This window comes from Cuculus canorus, chromosome 2 (assembly GCF_017976375.1).
Source record: "Cuculus canorus isolate bCucCan1 chromosome 2, bCucCan1.pri, whole genome shotgun sequence".
In the NCBI taxonomy this organism is placed as follows: Eukaryota; Metazoa; Chordata; class Aves; order Cuculiformes; family Cuculidae; genus Cuculus; species Cuculus canorus.
Genome location: NC_071402.1, coordinates 5,638,753 through 5,654,514, shown reverse-complemented (window position 1 = coordinate 5,654,514; position 15,762 = coordinate 5,638,753). Strand labels below are relative to the sequence as shown.

At 42.2% G+C, this 15,762-nt stretch overlaps 1 protein-coding gene across 10 annotated transcripts in view; it reads right to left on the bottom strand.

Annotated features, from left to right (window-relative positions):
* Nucleotides 1-15,762, bottom strand: part of PTK2 (protein tyrosine kinase 2) — a 226,772-nt gene that overhangs the window by 122,040 nt on the left and 88,970 nt on the right. For all 10 annotated transcript variants that reach the window (XM_054059952.1, XM_054059955.1, XM_054059953.1 and 7 more), the window contains 2 exons: nt 12,775-13,001; nt 549-715 (listed from right to left, as the gene is read on the bottom strand). In XM_054059952.1, coding sequence (XP_053915927.1) covers nt 549-715; nt 12,775-12,969 — 362 coding nt within the window. In that variant the 5' untranslated portion in view covers nt 12,970-13,001. The remainder of the gene's footprint in view (nt 1-548; nt 716-12,774; nt 13,002-15,762) is intronic.

Genomic DNA, 15,762 nt, shown 5'->3' with positions numbered 1-15,762 from the left:
GATAAACTATTCTATTTACTGCATTTCACTCTGCAAATTACATTTCTCCTTCTTAGTCTATATATAAATACAACCAGTACTTAACAATATTTGCTTGGTTTGATTTAAATCACAATATCCTTTCAAATTTTCAGGGATGGGCTTATAACACAAGTAAGAATAGAATTTTTATCCCAAAACTTTAAGGATGACAGCACCTGAGATGGGGCTGGTTCATGAGATGTATCAGAAGTGTTGCAGATCTTCAGGACAATCAAGGAGACTTCTGCTCCTACTTTACACCTCCTCTAAATCCTAGGTTACACATATCTGTTCTCCTCAGTTTGCAGGAAACCCCTTACAACAGCAAAACATCACTTCAGCTCTTTGTAAAAAGTCTTCTTGGTGGTGTGGATTTTTTTGCTGTGTTCTGCCCCCCTGCCCCCTCAAACCCCTTCCACTACCTCTATTCCACGACACAAGTATTTTCCTTAACAACGCATTTTTAATGACAAGATAAAAAGACTTAAATGACTTGATTTTGACATTGAACAGATTTATGCTCTTACTTCCATTCCTCTGGAGGGTGGGCTAGTTCAAATTTCTCTCTCACATTGGACACCCCCATGTCCAGGTGTAGCCAGTGAACCTCCTCAGACTGCAGATGACTGAGCCGTAACCCATAGCAGGCGACATTTTTCACTTTGTGACTGTCCACAATCTTCTGAATTATGCCCTAAAACAGAGAAACACAGACTCCTTACACACTGTAAAATGCAAGATATATATATATATATATTTTAAATTTAAAATATTACCATTCAATACCCTATGTAAAATACTAAGCAATAAATCAGACATCATCTTTATTAAGAATACTAAGCATATTTAGCTGTAAGGTACCGTTTCAGACAACCATTTATAATTCATGAACTTTTGCAAGCATGGCTTCACAAAACATAACTAAGTACATTTCCATGCATCTTATCAAAATAAAGCCACTATTTCCTCCACGTAAAACGGAATAATGTAAAAGTCAAAATATAAAAAGTAGATTTGTGGAGCAAGATGCATTTGTTAAAAAAACCCAAACACTACCAGCCTTTAAAAAGTCACTGCCCATTTACAACAGGAAAATGGTCACACTTCCAAGCTGTTGAGTGCCACAACAGCAGGATTCGGTACCCAACAGCCAGGATTCAGTGCCCAACAGCCAGGATTCCGTAGGTCACATCACAACCCTTTGGTTTCCTTCCTCCTCTTCCCCTGACTAATTTTCTCCTGAGACTCTGCACACATTTCTTATAAAATGAGGCAAAAGACAACTATTTGGGAAGATTCTTAAACAAAACATATGCCTTACTTGTTTGTCCTGAGGTAAATTTCGGAGTTTGAGGATGTCTTGCCCAAGAAAGCAACTTTTAAAAATATCCTAACAGATTCCTGTTTCCCTTCCATATTAGGCCTTACGAAAGTAATTAAAATTCAAATGTGTCAGTAGATCATGGATTAGCAACCTCTCAGCATGTCGGGCTGCCCTGCTCTTACCCAGATTAGAAAATCAGCAGGAGGAGCGTGTTGCTGCCTCCCAACTGGGCAGCAGGTAAGGCTTGTCTGCAAGGCAGGGATCCCTACCAGCGCAGAGCTCGGAGCTCGGCAGGAGCGTGGGCTATCACTGCTCCCAGACACTGCTTTCGGGAACTCATAGTCCCTTGCTTCTGACCCTGCAGTGGTCTGAAAACTCGCTACTCACATGGGAGTGTGTGTATACACACGTATGCAGTTCAACGCAGAAAACCATAAGACCTTGCCTGTAATTCTTTTAATTTAACAAATGAAGAAAATCAACTATCATCACCTTAAAACAGTTCCCACCTGAGCAGACCCACAGACGCATATGATGCTGCCAGCATCCACAGCAATTCTGCAGCTCATTTTCAGAAAGGCTGTTGAGAATCTCTGTTGATTTTGCTTTCACATCTCCTATCAACAAAAACTGGTTCCTCCGAGCAACAACTTGATCTTTGGGAAGAGGGAGTCAGGTCTGGTGAATACAATTGGTGCTCAAGCACAGTGATGTTGTTGTAGCTGAAAACTGCTTGAGAGACAAAGCCTTGTGGGCTGGAGTGTTGGTAACTCGATGTTCACTCTTACTTGCACACCATTTTTCAACTGAAGGTAAGAAAATGTCTCTTTGAACATTCAACCACTTGTACCGAGTGAAGTGATCAAGTTGAGCCTTTTCTCACTGTGATAGGTTAGAACGTGTTCTACAACTATCTCTTTGTCTCTCACCTCCATCTGATGCAAACACAAGTAACCTACCTGCAGGTATCTTGGTAAAACAACCGAAGAAACAACCACAGCAGCCACAAACAGATGCTGGGGAAAGAGGACACCAGGCAAGCACATACGACACTTCCCCTAAGTGCCCTCCTAGCCTCTGACTTTTCTTATCTGAGAGCTTTCCTGAGCTAAGCACCATTTCTGCTGTTCACTGACCTTCAATGAAACTCTTCCAGTTACTCACTGTCTTCTTTTCAAGCAGGTAACTTTTTGCAACCTTCTCCAGCAAGTTGCAAAGATCTACCATCCAGACAGTGAGCAGTTTTAATCTGAATTAAATGTATTTATCACACCATCTAAAAACTAGTTAAGTTTGTTTCTTGCCTGTATTTAAGGGTCTTTGTTTCAAACACTGCAAAGGAGAATAGTTGCCTGTATCCCAGGAAATGCAACAACCACCAAGCCTCTCAGAAGTGACAGAGTCACTTTTAACCTCTTCTTCACCCAGAGGACAATCTCAGCTTAGTTAGTAAACCTCAACATTTTGGCAAGCGTGTTCTGCTGTAAAGGGAACCCTGCCAGCGTTTCTATACGCCTGCAAACAGAAGAGATTCATTCATTTTCATCCCTTCCTACACCCTGCATAGAGTATGTAACATGCAGTGTTTGGCTTTGAAAACCCACTCCTTCCCCCATCTCTGACACTGTCAGCTAATAATGAAAATGAGGGTTCTTGTTCCTAAATGGTAGTTATGCCCACTGTGATAAGAAATGGCTTTAGAAAGCAAAACAATAAGGCAAAATTATCTATGACCAAGAACCACCAAGAATACTCATGCATAAGTTTCATCTAAAATCATTGCTATTTACTCAGGGAAGAACCAAGATGGACATCTCAGAACCCCTCTAATTTTCAGGCTGAGATTTCTAAAGGACTGAGGAAGTCAGATATCTTAATTCCCACCATAAGTGGCTGAGATTTTTAAGCCTCTATCCCTTTTATATTATCAATCAATCCTAAACCTTTAACAGAACCAAAAATAATTACTAATAAAAAGAAAATGTATTTTCTGCCTTATGGTACCCCACCTCTTCCAGCCAGGTAGCTGATATCAACCCAAGAAAATATTTAACAGCAATTAGGACACATTGCAACTCAAGGAAAAGTCAACTTTGATGTAAACATTAAAGAGATTGCAGCATTGGTAGAAAGGAGGTCAAGTGCAAGTGTCTGAAAACACATTCATCTACAGCCAGAAAGGAAGAAGTGACGCTTCATGCGAAAGAAGCGGCTTCAGTCGCCTCTCTTTTTGGTTTAGGAATGCCAGAGAGCTCATTCCAGATGCCAACAAACCACAGCCAGAATGGAAAATGGAGGAATAAGGAAACATGGCGAGTAGGACACTGTTCAGGCAAGTCTCTCAAGTAAAACATCTATTTGCTTATTTACTTCCTTAGTAATAAACCAGAGAAGTTGAATCTTAAACATTTAGAGCCACATTTTTGTTCAGCACAAATCAACCCTACAGCAGCACAATTCATTCTGCAACACGAACTCGCACAAGGGACAAGCAGTGTATAAACAGGAGGGTGGGCTCCCACGCAGCAGACCACGGTTTGTTTTATCTGGCTGCTGTCTCCAAACAGCACGAGACTGATCTCCAAGAGTTGCGCTGGCACCACAGCCTTAATCAGGTCAGTGTATTTAACTCCAATCTGGTAGTAAATAATATTTAGAGTCTCCTCCAGTTCTGGACAGCATCCACAGACTGAATGAAGATGCCTGGAGCGTCAAATAAAGCCACCGCCATCACTCCAGCATGGGTGACGGCTTCTCTGTCCGTCATAGTCGCAATGCAAGGAGCCTTGCCAGGAACACGCCTGATGTTCTTCCTGGTGGTGATCAGAATGCTTAATCAGGAGTTTCCAGACAAACCATTTAACTGCTTAACCGATGCACAATAGCAACTGAGACATCCTGCTGAGATATGACATGACAATCTTTCAATGGGAAGCACAGCCAAAGAAATCTGGAATCCCTCCAGTCTCTACTACAAGCAGCTTTTAGCTCAGGAAGCTCCTCAGAACCAATGATCAAAATTTCAACCTTGATTACAAACTCATGGCCTCAAAGCAAACACAACTGAAAATACACATAGGAGAGCTTGACTCCAGCAGAAACCTACTCCAAAGGAGACCTCATCTGGAGTACAGAGACCTCACCTGGAGTACTGTGTCCAGCTCTGGGGCCCTCAACATAGGAAGGGCATGGAACTGTTGGAGCAGGTCCAGGAGGGCCGCAAAAATGATCCAAGGAGTGGGGCACCTCCCATACAAGGACAGGCTGAGAGTTGGGGTTATTTAGCCTAGAAGAGAGAGGACTACAGGAAGACCCTATAGCAGCCTTCCAGTACTTAAAGGTGGCCTATGGGAAAGCTGGGGAGGGGCTCTTTATCATGGAGTGCAGGGATAGGATGAGGGGGAATGGTTTTCAGCTGAAAGAGGGGAGATTTTGATGAGATATTAGGAAGAAATGTTTTCCTGTTCCTGCAAGGAGGTTGGACTGGGTGACCTGTAAATGTCCCTTCCAACCCAAACCATTCTATGATCCTATGATCTCACTGTGGGTCTACACAGGCTATCTACATGAATATGAATTTCTATCAGGAGTTTTCCTGTGTCTATTGTTATTCTCATAAACACCCCACAGCTGTCAGGATGTCAGAGAACCACGTCCCAGGTGAACGCTGTTTACTGTAACCACATTGACTTTAATTAGGTTTCCAGAACTGACATTTACACCCCAAACATAAACCAGGCTTTTGCAGCTGAGCAAAAGCAAATGGGAAGCCCTTAGAGGAATTTCCTATCAACCGCAGGTAAGTGACGGGTCACCTTTTCCTCCCTTTAACCTAGAGGGAAGAAAAAAAAGGCTTTTCAATAGCTAGGAAACTGCACAGCACTTATTTTTACCCATTTGTCAAACGAACCCACAGATATTCCACACAGCTAATTTGAAAAACAGACTAATATTTGTCCTAAATTAGAAGAATGTGTCCAAAACCAGAATTTACAGTACAGTATATTTAGGAGGCTGTTGAAAAATCAAGACGGAGCACAGAAAGGCCAAAAGGCACAGGATACCCTTGGCTCTCGTCTATGTACCAATAATATCTTGTGCTCCTTTAAATGAGTTTAAATGAATTGCTTGCTTGTAAATTAACAAAGCTGATGTGCTACTAGGAATAAATTGACGTTGGAATAATATACTCCCAGTGTGACTACAAACCTAATTTCCCTATTTAGTAGGATGGATAAAGTGTCTTGCACTAGAAAAATTCTTTTAGTAGCACCTCTGGCATAGGAACACAGTGCTACTGTTTGTGAAGCACTTCAAATATGTCAAATGCTATTTATATATCAAGTATTATAACACCTGATGAGAGATTTAGATGGGGAGCTTAAATGAAAAGCTGGACAAAAGTGAACTACAAAGCTCTGATGCAAATCAATTTACAGTTTCCATAAAGGAAAACTCCAGAATGCCCTCCCAACACCAAAATCCAAGCTGTCCACTGATGATGCTACATCTGAAATCCAAAGAGAAAAGAGCCCACATCCCTCTCTTTCACATTATCTTGGCGCTTTCTCTCTCCCACGCTGATCCAGCAAACAAATCTGTACCTCACATGATAAACCAGACTGAGGAGCTGCTCCAGCTGAACAAGAACTCTGCTCCTGAAGCCCAGCAAGAAGTATGTATCAAAACTATAGCCTGAAGAAACATTGTGGTGCTCAGGATTTTGTCATCATGCAAGTCCAGTGACACCATCAACTCAAGCAACACATCCACATGAGTGCCTCACTGTCGCTCATGCTTAAGCCACACACACATCAGTCACCCAAAGTGCCTCTCCACACCCGCATAAAATTCCATGGGGTGCCTCCGAGAGCTGGTACAGTTGTGCTTTCCAGTCTCCTCAGCGGAGACAGCACTCTTCTGATCCTACTGCATACTCCCCAAATAAACATAACAATATTTTAAATGTTGATATTAACTTTACTTTTCCAGAATCTTAGTCCAAAGTCAAGTGCTAGGTCTTGCACCTGGGTTGGGGCAATCCCAAGCACAAATACAGGGTGGGCAGAGAATGGATTGAGAGCAGCCCTGAAGAAAAGGACTCGGGGGTGCTGGTGAGTAAGAAGCTCAACATAAGCCGGTAACGTGTGCATGCAGCCCAGAAAGCCAACCATATCCTGGGCTGCATCAAAAGAAGTGTGACCAGCGGTCGAGGGAGGGGATTCTGCCCCTCTCCTCTCGTGAGACCTCAGCTGGAGCCCTGTGTCCAGTTCAGGAGTCCTCAACACAGGAAGGATGTAGATGTTAGAGGTGACATAGGTGTTAGAAGGACTCGAGAGGAGGGCGATGAAAATGATCAGAGGGCTGGAGCACCTCTGCTATGAGGACAGGCTGAGAGACTTGGGGTTGTTCAGCCTGGAGAAGGGTAGGGAGACCTTAGAGCAGCCTTCCAGTACTAAAAAGGTCTACAGGAAAGCTGAGGAGGGGCTCTTTATCACAGACCGCAGGGAGAGGATGAGGGGGAATGGTTTTAAGATGAATGAGGGGAGATTTGACAGTAGGAAGAAATGTTTTACTGTTAGGGTGGTGAAGCACTGGCACGAGTTGCCCAAAGAAGTTGTGGATGCCTCATCCCTGGAGGTGTTCAAGCCCAGGTTGGATGGGGCCTTGAGCAACCTGATCCAGTGGGAAGTGTCCCTGCCCACGGCAGGGGAATCGGAACTGGATGATCTTTATGGCCCCTTCCAACCCAAAGCATTCTATGATTCTGTGATTCTATGCTGGCATTACTGTTGTGACTGTTTGCCATGAAGGAGACGGCAGGAGAAAACAAACATCGAGAAGGATGCTGGCACCACTGCCAGAAGAAATGCTTGTCCAATTAGGACATCATTTGAGTAGCAGATCTTCACAGTAGACTCTTTCTGTTCCTCTACTGCAAGCTGAATCTCTAATCAAACACTCAGGTCTTCTGTATTGCCAGGTAAAATACAGCAGCAATCCACAGCGCAGAAATACCCACAAAAACCCAGAAGCCTAATGCAGACAAATCTGGAAGGAAAGGGAATGCTGCAGGAACACGTAGCAAAACCTGTATGAAATGCAGATGATGCAGGAGGGACTCAGACATGCAAACTGCAAATGTTTTGCGAAGATAAAAATTGGATACGGATAGAAGGGGAGAGGCAAACAGGAAAAAAGCAAGCACCAAATACTAACACAGTGTAATAAACTGCTTTAGCAATGTCTTGACTGAATGCGCTTCAGCCCTTCTAAAAAGTTTAAATAATGGAAAAACTTCTCCAAAGCTGCCCCCATACCTTTCACCTGTAAAAAATCAGGTTCTTCAGGTGAGTAGGGAAGCTGATTAATTTGTTCCAGTCTTTTCCCCTGATGCAGGGATGGAACACAGCCAGGGCCCCTTGACTTCAAACTTCTTCAGGACCATTAAGTCAGATTTATCGTTATCCTTAGCTAAGGATGTTGATCTTTTATTCAGCTTTTTGAGTTCATATTCTATCAAGTATAAAGAAGCTGTCATTTTGGGGTGCTAGCGCATAAAAAAGAGAAAAATGAACACCTGAACCATGAACAGGCTGAGAGCCCTGGACACTGTATCTTCATCTGTGAAAGACTTCTAACCACGCTTCCCCCTCACCCCAGAAATAAGGACAAAGCTAACAGTTAAAAGCTTTAACACCATGGGAGGTGACCGTCCCTGCCATGGCAGGGGGGTTGGAACTGGATGATTTTTAAGGTCCCTTCCAAACCAAACCATACTATGATGATGTCTATCCAGTTTATGTTTTAGTCAGCTCATCTTATATTACTGGAAGAAAACAAACCTGTGTAAGAATCAAGGTGCGAAGCATGTTTGGCAATAATCTAGCTTAAGGTTCCTGTTGTTATTTCCATATAAATAATGCCATCTTTACTTCTCACAACGATGATTCAAAAATCAAGGCTTTAACGGTTGGAAATTTAAAAGAAAATGTAATGGATGCAAGCTGGGCACCTCTCAGGTGGAATGCAGAGCACAGAGCAGAACTGCATTTCACTGAAAGCCACCTGTGAGGGCTTGCACAAAGTTGCCAAGTGTCTGTTTTCTAAAAAAACAATCCTTCCCATCTGCTCAATGCAATGCATTCATTTCTCTATCAAACTATGGTTACAATTCTGCTTCAACCACCTCTTCTGAAAACAGAAAGGTGATTTACTTGTAACTGCTCTTCAAGATGTGGTGGCACCTTTTTGCTCTCAGGGTACACTTGAGAGCAAAGAAATTCCATCTCCACCCACGTACCTTGGTGCTGCACCTGGGGCTGTGAACACGGCAGAGCATGCCCTGCATCCTCTCCAACTCAAAGCCTGGAAGTGCCTCTTTATGAATATGCACATAGGCAACCAAGATAAAGAGGGAAGATAAGCAACCTTCCTTTCTCTGGCAAATGCATGGCTATCTACACTTGCATCCACAGCTGTTTGCACATTCATAAAAGCATTTTTTTTCTTCCTTTTGGAAATGAAGCATGTCTTTAGTATAGAAGAAAAAGGGTAGAGAGAGCATGCCAGTTCTTTGAAATCCAAGAAAGCATTTCCAAGAACTGAAAAGCTGCACTTGAATCCATCGCAGAATACAGATTCATCCCTTAAGGGACTGAATCCATCCAGAATAAATAGAAGCCCACAGCCAGAAGTTCTCCTCAAAGTGAAGCCTAGACACAGCCACACTTTTTTCTTGGTTGAAGACATTTCAAGTCAAATCGCAAGGAAGTTGTACCTTTAGTCTAGACACTGAAGAGACTCCTACAGAGAGCCAAATTCTGTTCACACGCACTTAAGAGAATGAGTTTTTTAACAGAAAGGGTTCCCCTCATCATCAAGGATCTGTGTATACTGTATGCAGCTAAAGAACTGTTTCCACTCTTAGGAAGTCATAAAAGATCTTAAATCCTTTTATTAAAAGAGAAAAGTGCCTATCCTCACTACTTTGTCAAACACATCCTTTCCATTGACAAAGACAAACCTAAATTGGTCAGAAACAGAAGATGTTATGAATCACAAATCAGGAAAGCAAATTCCACCCTTAGTACCTACCACAAAGTTCCCCACTTTACCAGCAGAACTACATTTAATTGTCTCTTCTGGGGACTTCTGACCAAGACTCCCTTTGAATACTAGAAAGATTTGTCAGCTATCATCCCAGAAGCTGTACTAGCCAGGGAGTAGTCCTGACAAACCTTTTCTTTTCTGTTTAATTGCAGAGCTGTCTCAAAGACACCCACATCTGAATATCCTGACCGAGCTCGCTGGAAACAAGACAACGGCCAAACCCAGCACCAGTCTCCTCACCTGCTACCTCAGAAGGAATGGGAGCTCTATTGCAGACTGTCTCTTCCTCAAAAGAAGGGGTGTTAAAACTAAGGCATAAAAACCTTGAAGGCTATTTTAATCTTAAATTATTCGGCTTGGTCAAACAGCAGTCATTCCAATGGAATGTAGGCTCCTACTCCAATAATGGTTTACTGTTTCTAAAATAAATGTCAGGACATGGTAACGCATCTGTGCTAGATTTTTACTATAGAGTACCTGCACATTTAACAGCCAGTGACCTAGTTTAACGAAATGAAAAAAAGAACCACGTTTGTTAAAAGGAAAAAGTTTTTAACACCCATCCATTATGTTCTTTTCCATTAGGAAAGGAGAACAACACAATAACTCCACAACTTTTAGAAACTACTTTTTTATAAGTCTATATATGGAAACTAAACAAGTCTGAAGGCTACTTGCCTGTTATTTTTATACCATTCTTATAGAAAATATGACAAGTTTTTGCTTAAAAAAAAGGATACATAGCTCTGCAAACTGAACTCAGCACTGAATTTCTCGCATAGAGTGCAAGTTTTGGATCTTTAAAGACCATAACCACAGGTATTTCTGAGCTTCAGAAACCAGAGATGTAATCTCTGTTTGTTTTTCAGGTTTCTACATAATTCTTTGGAACAATCAACTCGATTTCAAGTACCCTATGAAGAACCCCAGACATTCATCCACAGTAGAGGCTTGCATGGTTAAAAACATACTGAGACACAGTTTTTCTTCCCCTGTACCAAGTTATAAACTTTATTAAATGAATCAATCACATTACATAGAATCACACACAGAATGACCTGAGTTGGAAGAGACCCACAAGGATCATTGAGTCCAACTCCTGTTGCTGCATAGGACCACCCCAAAATTTGCACCATGTGTCTGAGGGCATTGTCCAAACGCTTCTTGAATATTGTTAGGCTTGGTGGCATGACTGCTTTCCTGGTGAGCCTGTCCCAGCGCTCCACCACCCTCCGAGTGAAGAACTTCAGATATATCTAACGTTAGATATACCAAATCACTATATTCAAGCCAGGGAGTGAAGATGTTCCAAGTGGCACCCAGAAAACTCTGTTCCACGTAAAGTAAGTGTATGCTATTGATGATAATGATTCCCAATATATCTCTAATCTGTCTGCTCATCAAGCCATCCCTAAATGCAAACATGAGCTTATTGAATTGACAGCAGACAGATTTTCTGATCATCACCAACGAAAACCCCTGAATTTCACAATCAGCAATCACTGTCACAAAATCTACACCACTCAGGAATACTGTTACGCCTTTTCATACGTAGTCATGCCAAAAATAAACAGCAGGAAAGGAAAACATTCGAAACTCTTTAGTCTTTTTTACTTGGTTTTCTCTTGCATAGAGAAAATTAATAGGGGACAGGAGGAGACAACAGGTCTCCTTAACTCTGACACCTCTTCCTCCAGTAGATTGGAATTGTGCTTTTGTAGTGGAATTTGAAATCCGAAGAAAAGAATATAAACGTTGGAAGGAACGAACAAATGGGAACCTGCGTCTACAGTAAGAACCTCATGGAAGTAAACAATCTTGCACACCACCTACCACCACGCAAGATTCTGCTCTGGAAGGACAAGTAAAACCACTACAGTTTAAAAGCATTTGACGTGTTAAACTGAGCTCCATTTCAGTTTAAATATATCAACACCTCAAAAATTGAAAGAAGGGTAGCAAATGGTAAGTATGTGTCTCAGCATTAGAGAGAATGCATACTTCAGAATAAACACTGGTTTTCATGCATACATAACATTTCCACATACCTCTGAGGTTACAGATACTTAAAGTTACTGTTAAATCCCAAACTTCAGGGGTTTTTTGCATACACTAACTGAAGGACAACACTGTGCAAATACACTGGGGGGATGGGAATAAAGGGACTTACTGGGAGAAGAAAGGACTCATCAGCTCCATTTCCCCACACTGTGGGGGAATCAGCTTCCAAATAAGGGATACAAGAGGTAGTTACTATTGCAAAATGGAATATTATTGATTTAAGCTAAAGCAGAGTTAAGTTTCACCTAAGTAATTGTATTTTTTGAAAGTCAGAATGTCCCCCTGGTAGCACTTTTTGTTTTCTTTCAAACAGTATTCTTCCAGACAATGTTCATTCTTCGGAAATGATAACGTCTTGTGTGAAGTATGATCTCTGCTGAACAGATGTGTCTTTTTCTATAATCACCTTTGTTTGAAGTCTCTCCCTATCTCAAACAGGGAGAGATCTGGCTCCAAAGCTCCAAATTAGCAAGAGATTTGACTGCTGTGAAGTTCATTCACGTTAAAATTAGTGCTTGGAAAGTAACAGAATATGTGTAAGATTTCTGGGAAAATTTATCCATATGCATGTAAGTGGGAAATACATTTTGTAACTAGCTTTTGTCTCACTGCACACAATTGATGCAGATCACTGCCTGATGTTGTCCAGACCTGATAAAGGATGCTTGCTTTCTAAAGCTCCAAAGAGTCTTAGAGAGTTTATTTGCAGGTATTCTTGGTATCAAAGACTTTTTTAAAAATAAAGTCATGTACCCATTACATTTAAACACATGAAACATGTAAATATGCACATCTTACATTTAAACATGTAAAATTTTATTACTTATTTTTTAAACATGAGAAGTGTCATCTAATGTCACCTTCATCCCAGCTTTCACTCCTGTCATCCTGTTATGAGGCATCTCACAGGGTTTTGGGGAGTACAAAGTGGTAAAAGCCAACTGACACTAGCGGTATCTACATGGACAACCACTGTTCTAAATTCCAAGTATCTGTTCTGCAAAAATGGGAAGTGTTCTCATTTCTTTAAGATAATACACAATCAATACACCAGGTTTCTTTGCTCTAAAGGACAGCTGGTACAACTTAAAAGCTTTTTCTGAAGTTACTCAAAATATACAACAACTAAACTTTATTTGAAAATAAAAGGCAAATCTTCTGTGTTTGTTTCCTTCTAGACTTTTACGTCCCATTTTTTGAGCACGAAGTTAACACTTAACCTCATGATGGCATGAAAATGCTAAAACCAGACTTACTCGGACATCCGTAGCATCTCCATGCCGGATAATGCTGGCCCACGTTGTTGGTTCACTGCTGTTTTCAAAGTAGTGGAACACCTTTAGGACACGTTCCATGGCCCCCGGGGAACGCTCCATTCCAGTACTGAGGTGCGTCTTTGTGCTGGAACTTGGTGTATGATTCAAGTTTGGATCAAGGTAAGCTGCCGCCATGGTTTTGCTAGATGCTAGGTATCTGTCATATTCTAGGAAAAGGAAACAAAACATAAATTAATTCTACTTATACCTGAATCTTACACCGATTCATACAGAGTATGTACCGAAAATCCATAAAGACTTATTTTTAAGGGACATTTAGTTGGCTTTTGTGGAGTCCCCTTCTAAAATATGCAGGGATAGGAGCTGGACTTCATGATCTTTGTGGGTGCCTTCCAATTCAGGTCATTCTGTGATTCTGTGAAATAGTTCTACATCTACAAACATTGAAAACCTACCCAGATGACAACCAGAGAAATTGCAGGGCCTTTGGAGCAAGAGATACAAATGTGAACAACAAAATCAGTAACAAAAATGGTACCTTAGCACGGCATCTTCCTTTAGTTTCTCTATGACTTTACCCAGGACCCCAAAAACCCCCTTCAAGACCAAATAGTGCCTTCCAGTTTTAACAGGAGTTCCCATTCCTAAAATCTCCAAAGCCTGGTTCTGCAAGAAGCCTCTACAGATCACCACTGGGAAACCCCAACAGCGAACTGGAGACTTTCCACTAAGAAGCTGCACACCAACATCAGGCTATCCTGTTTAGGGCCAAGACGTTGTCCGATCACCTGTTTTGTGCTAGTGTGGGAACCCACTGCAAGTCACAAATCCATCCAGCGATAAACTCATTCTTCACTGAGGAAACTTTAAGAAAACCACTGTCCCTCCTCTCATCAACTACTAACTAAGAGGCAAGTTTTACCATCAGCTACCCTAGTTTCCTAGTGATTTCCAAGTCTGCTGACAAAGGGCACAGACTACATCTCAAAGAAAAAAGAAACATTCCTTCTTGGCTACTGCTGCAAATTAAGTCAGCCACAAGCAGATAGGATCCAAGAAATCAATGCATCACCTGGGAAAAAGAGCAAACAGCACCTCCTTGCTTGCCTAATGGTCTCAAGAACCCTTCCAGTCTGCTGTCTGGAAAGAGGAGAGCTGTGGGGCTCTGCTCCAGGTCTTGGACAAGTGCACCGAGACTTCCGTAACCTCCTCCGCACCGCAAGCAGCCAGTGGGGAGGCAGTTTTGGAAAACTGGAAATGTTAAAAATAAAATAAACTTGCTCTTTGTGGCACAGTAATCTCAGCGCTTTTCTGGCAGGGGAAAAAGGCAGCTGGAGGAGAGCAAAGCTGCTTCAGTGCTGCTAGTGAACATCCAAGCCTTGGTTTACTTCGTTGCAAGCAGAAGAGGGATCCACGCTTCCAGTCGAGCTCCTTGAATGCCTTGCTTCCCCACAAAAGAGCTCCAGCCACCAACTCATGGTGGTGCTCTGCTGACCTCCCTGACAAATGGTTTGGAAAGCTATGAGGGGAAAAAACAAAGTGATTTGGTTTAGAGTTGGTTAGTTTTATACCACAGCTGCCTGATGTAGCTCGCCACAGACCTTAGACGAGCACAGAGGAAGAGATAACGATTACGGTCAGCGCCAGAGGACCATTTCACCAGTTCACCCATGAGCTCAGTTAACAGGAATCCAGCACCAGCAATATCAAGGCTTGCAATCTTTGGACTGTAGATAACAACATTTGCCTGAGGCTAACAGAGGACTTGAAGTCTAACACCACCATCTTAAGCGGCTGCCCGACTCAGACCCACCAGATAAAAAGAGGGAACAAACAGCCCATCTACACAATATGTCTTTACCTCTTGAATAAATGGTGGAATTCCATTCATCCAACAGAACTGTAAGAACTTAAAACTGGCACCACTGGGTTGGACAAAAGGCCTCTAATATCCTGCCTTTAGGGGAGAGGGTAAGAGCAAGTTGAGGAGACACTGTCCCCAAACATCCCCCCAGTGTCTGACCCCTGAGGGACCTTCCCTAAACTGCCAAACCCTTGCTTAATCACAAATCCCTGTTGCCCCCTTGGAAAACTAAAGAAACCATTATAGCTTTTGTACTTTGTTCTGTTGTTCTCTTTTCTGGCAATCAATACTTAGAAAAACCTAGAAAACTTAGAGAAACTTAGAAACTTTCTTCCTGTCCAGCCAACAGATACAGATCCAAAAATGCCAGGAACCCTTCAGCAAAGTTCCTCTTGACTTATCCTCAAAGGAGTTTATGAGCTGTTTTCACATAAACATTGACTTTAAAGCTGAAGCAGGTATGAAAATGTCCCCTGTGGCAGACTCATACCAAGATGACATAACTATACGTGCTCCTAAGCACTGGGCTCCTCTCCTGTACAGTTAAAATAGCCATTGCGAAAGCCCAGATATCCTCAAGGCAGGGAGGTCATCAGGACAAATTTGAGTAGATGAAGTCCTTCAACACTGCAACTGCAGTTTTCAGGCTCAGACTCAGGTGACTTTTAAACCTTCATTATGACAGAATGATTTGGGTGGGATGGGACCTTAAAAATCGTCCAATTCCAAACCTCCTGCCATGGGCAGGAACACCTTCCACTGGATCAGGTTGCTCAAAGCTTCATCCAGCCTAGCCTCGAACACCTCCAGGAATGAGGCACCTATGACTTCTCTAAGCAACCTCTTCCATTGCATCCCTGCCCTGTTCTGCCTCCTTCAGAACAATCTCCTCTACCTCAAAGTCACCAGTAAAAACACTTAAGCTTTATTTCAAGTTTACACAGGCGAATAGGAAGGAAACTTGCTATAAATAAAAGCAAGAGAAGTACTTTTGTAGTAAAGGTGAACTGAAGGAAAACCTGCCTTGACATGGATCAGTTAGAGCAAGTCCAGAGGAGAACGCGAAGATGATCAGAGGGCTGGAGCACCTCCCATATAAGAAC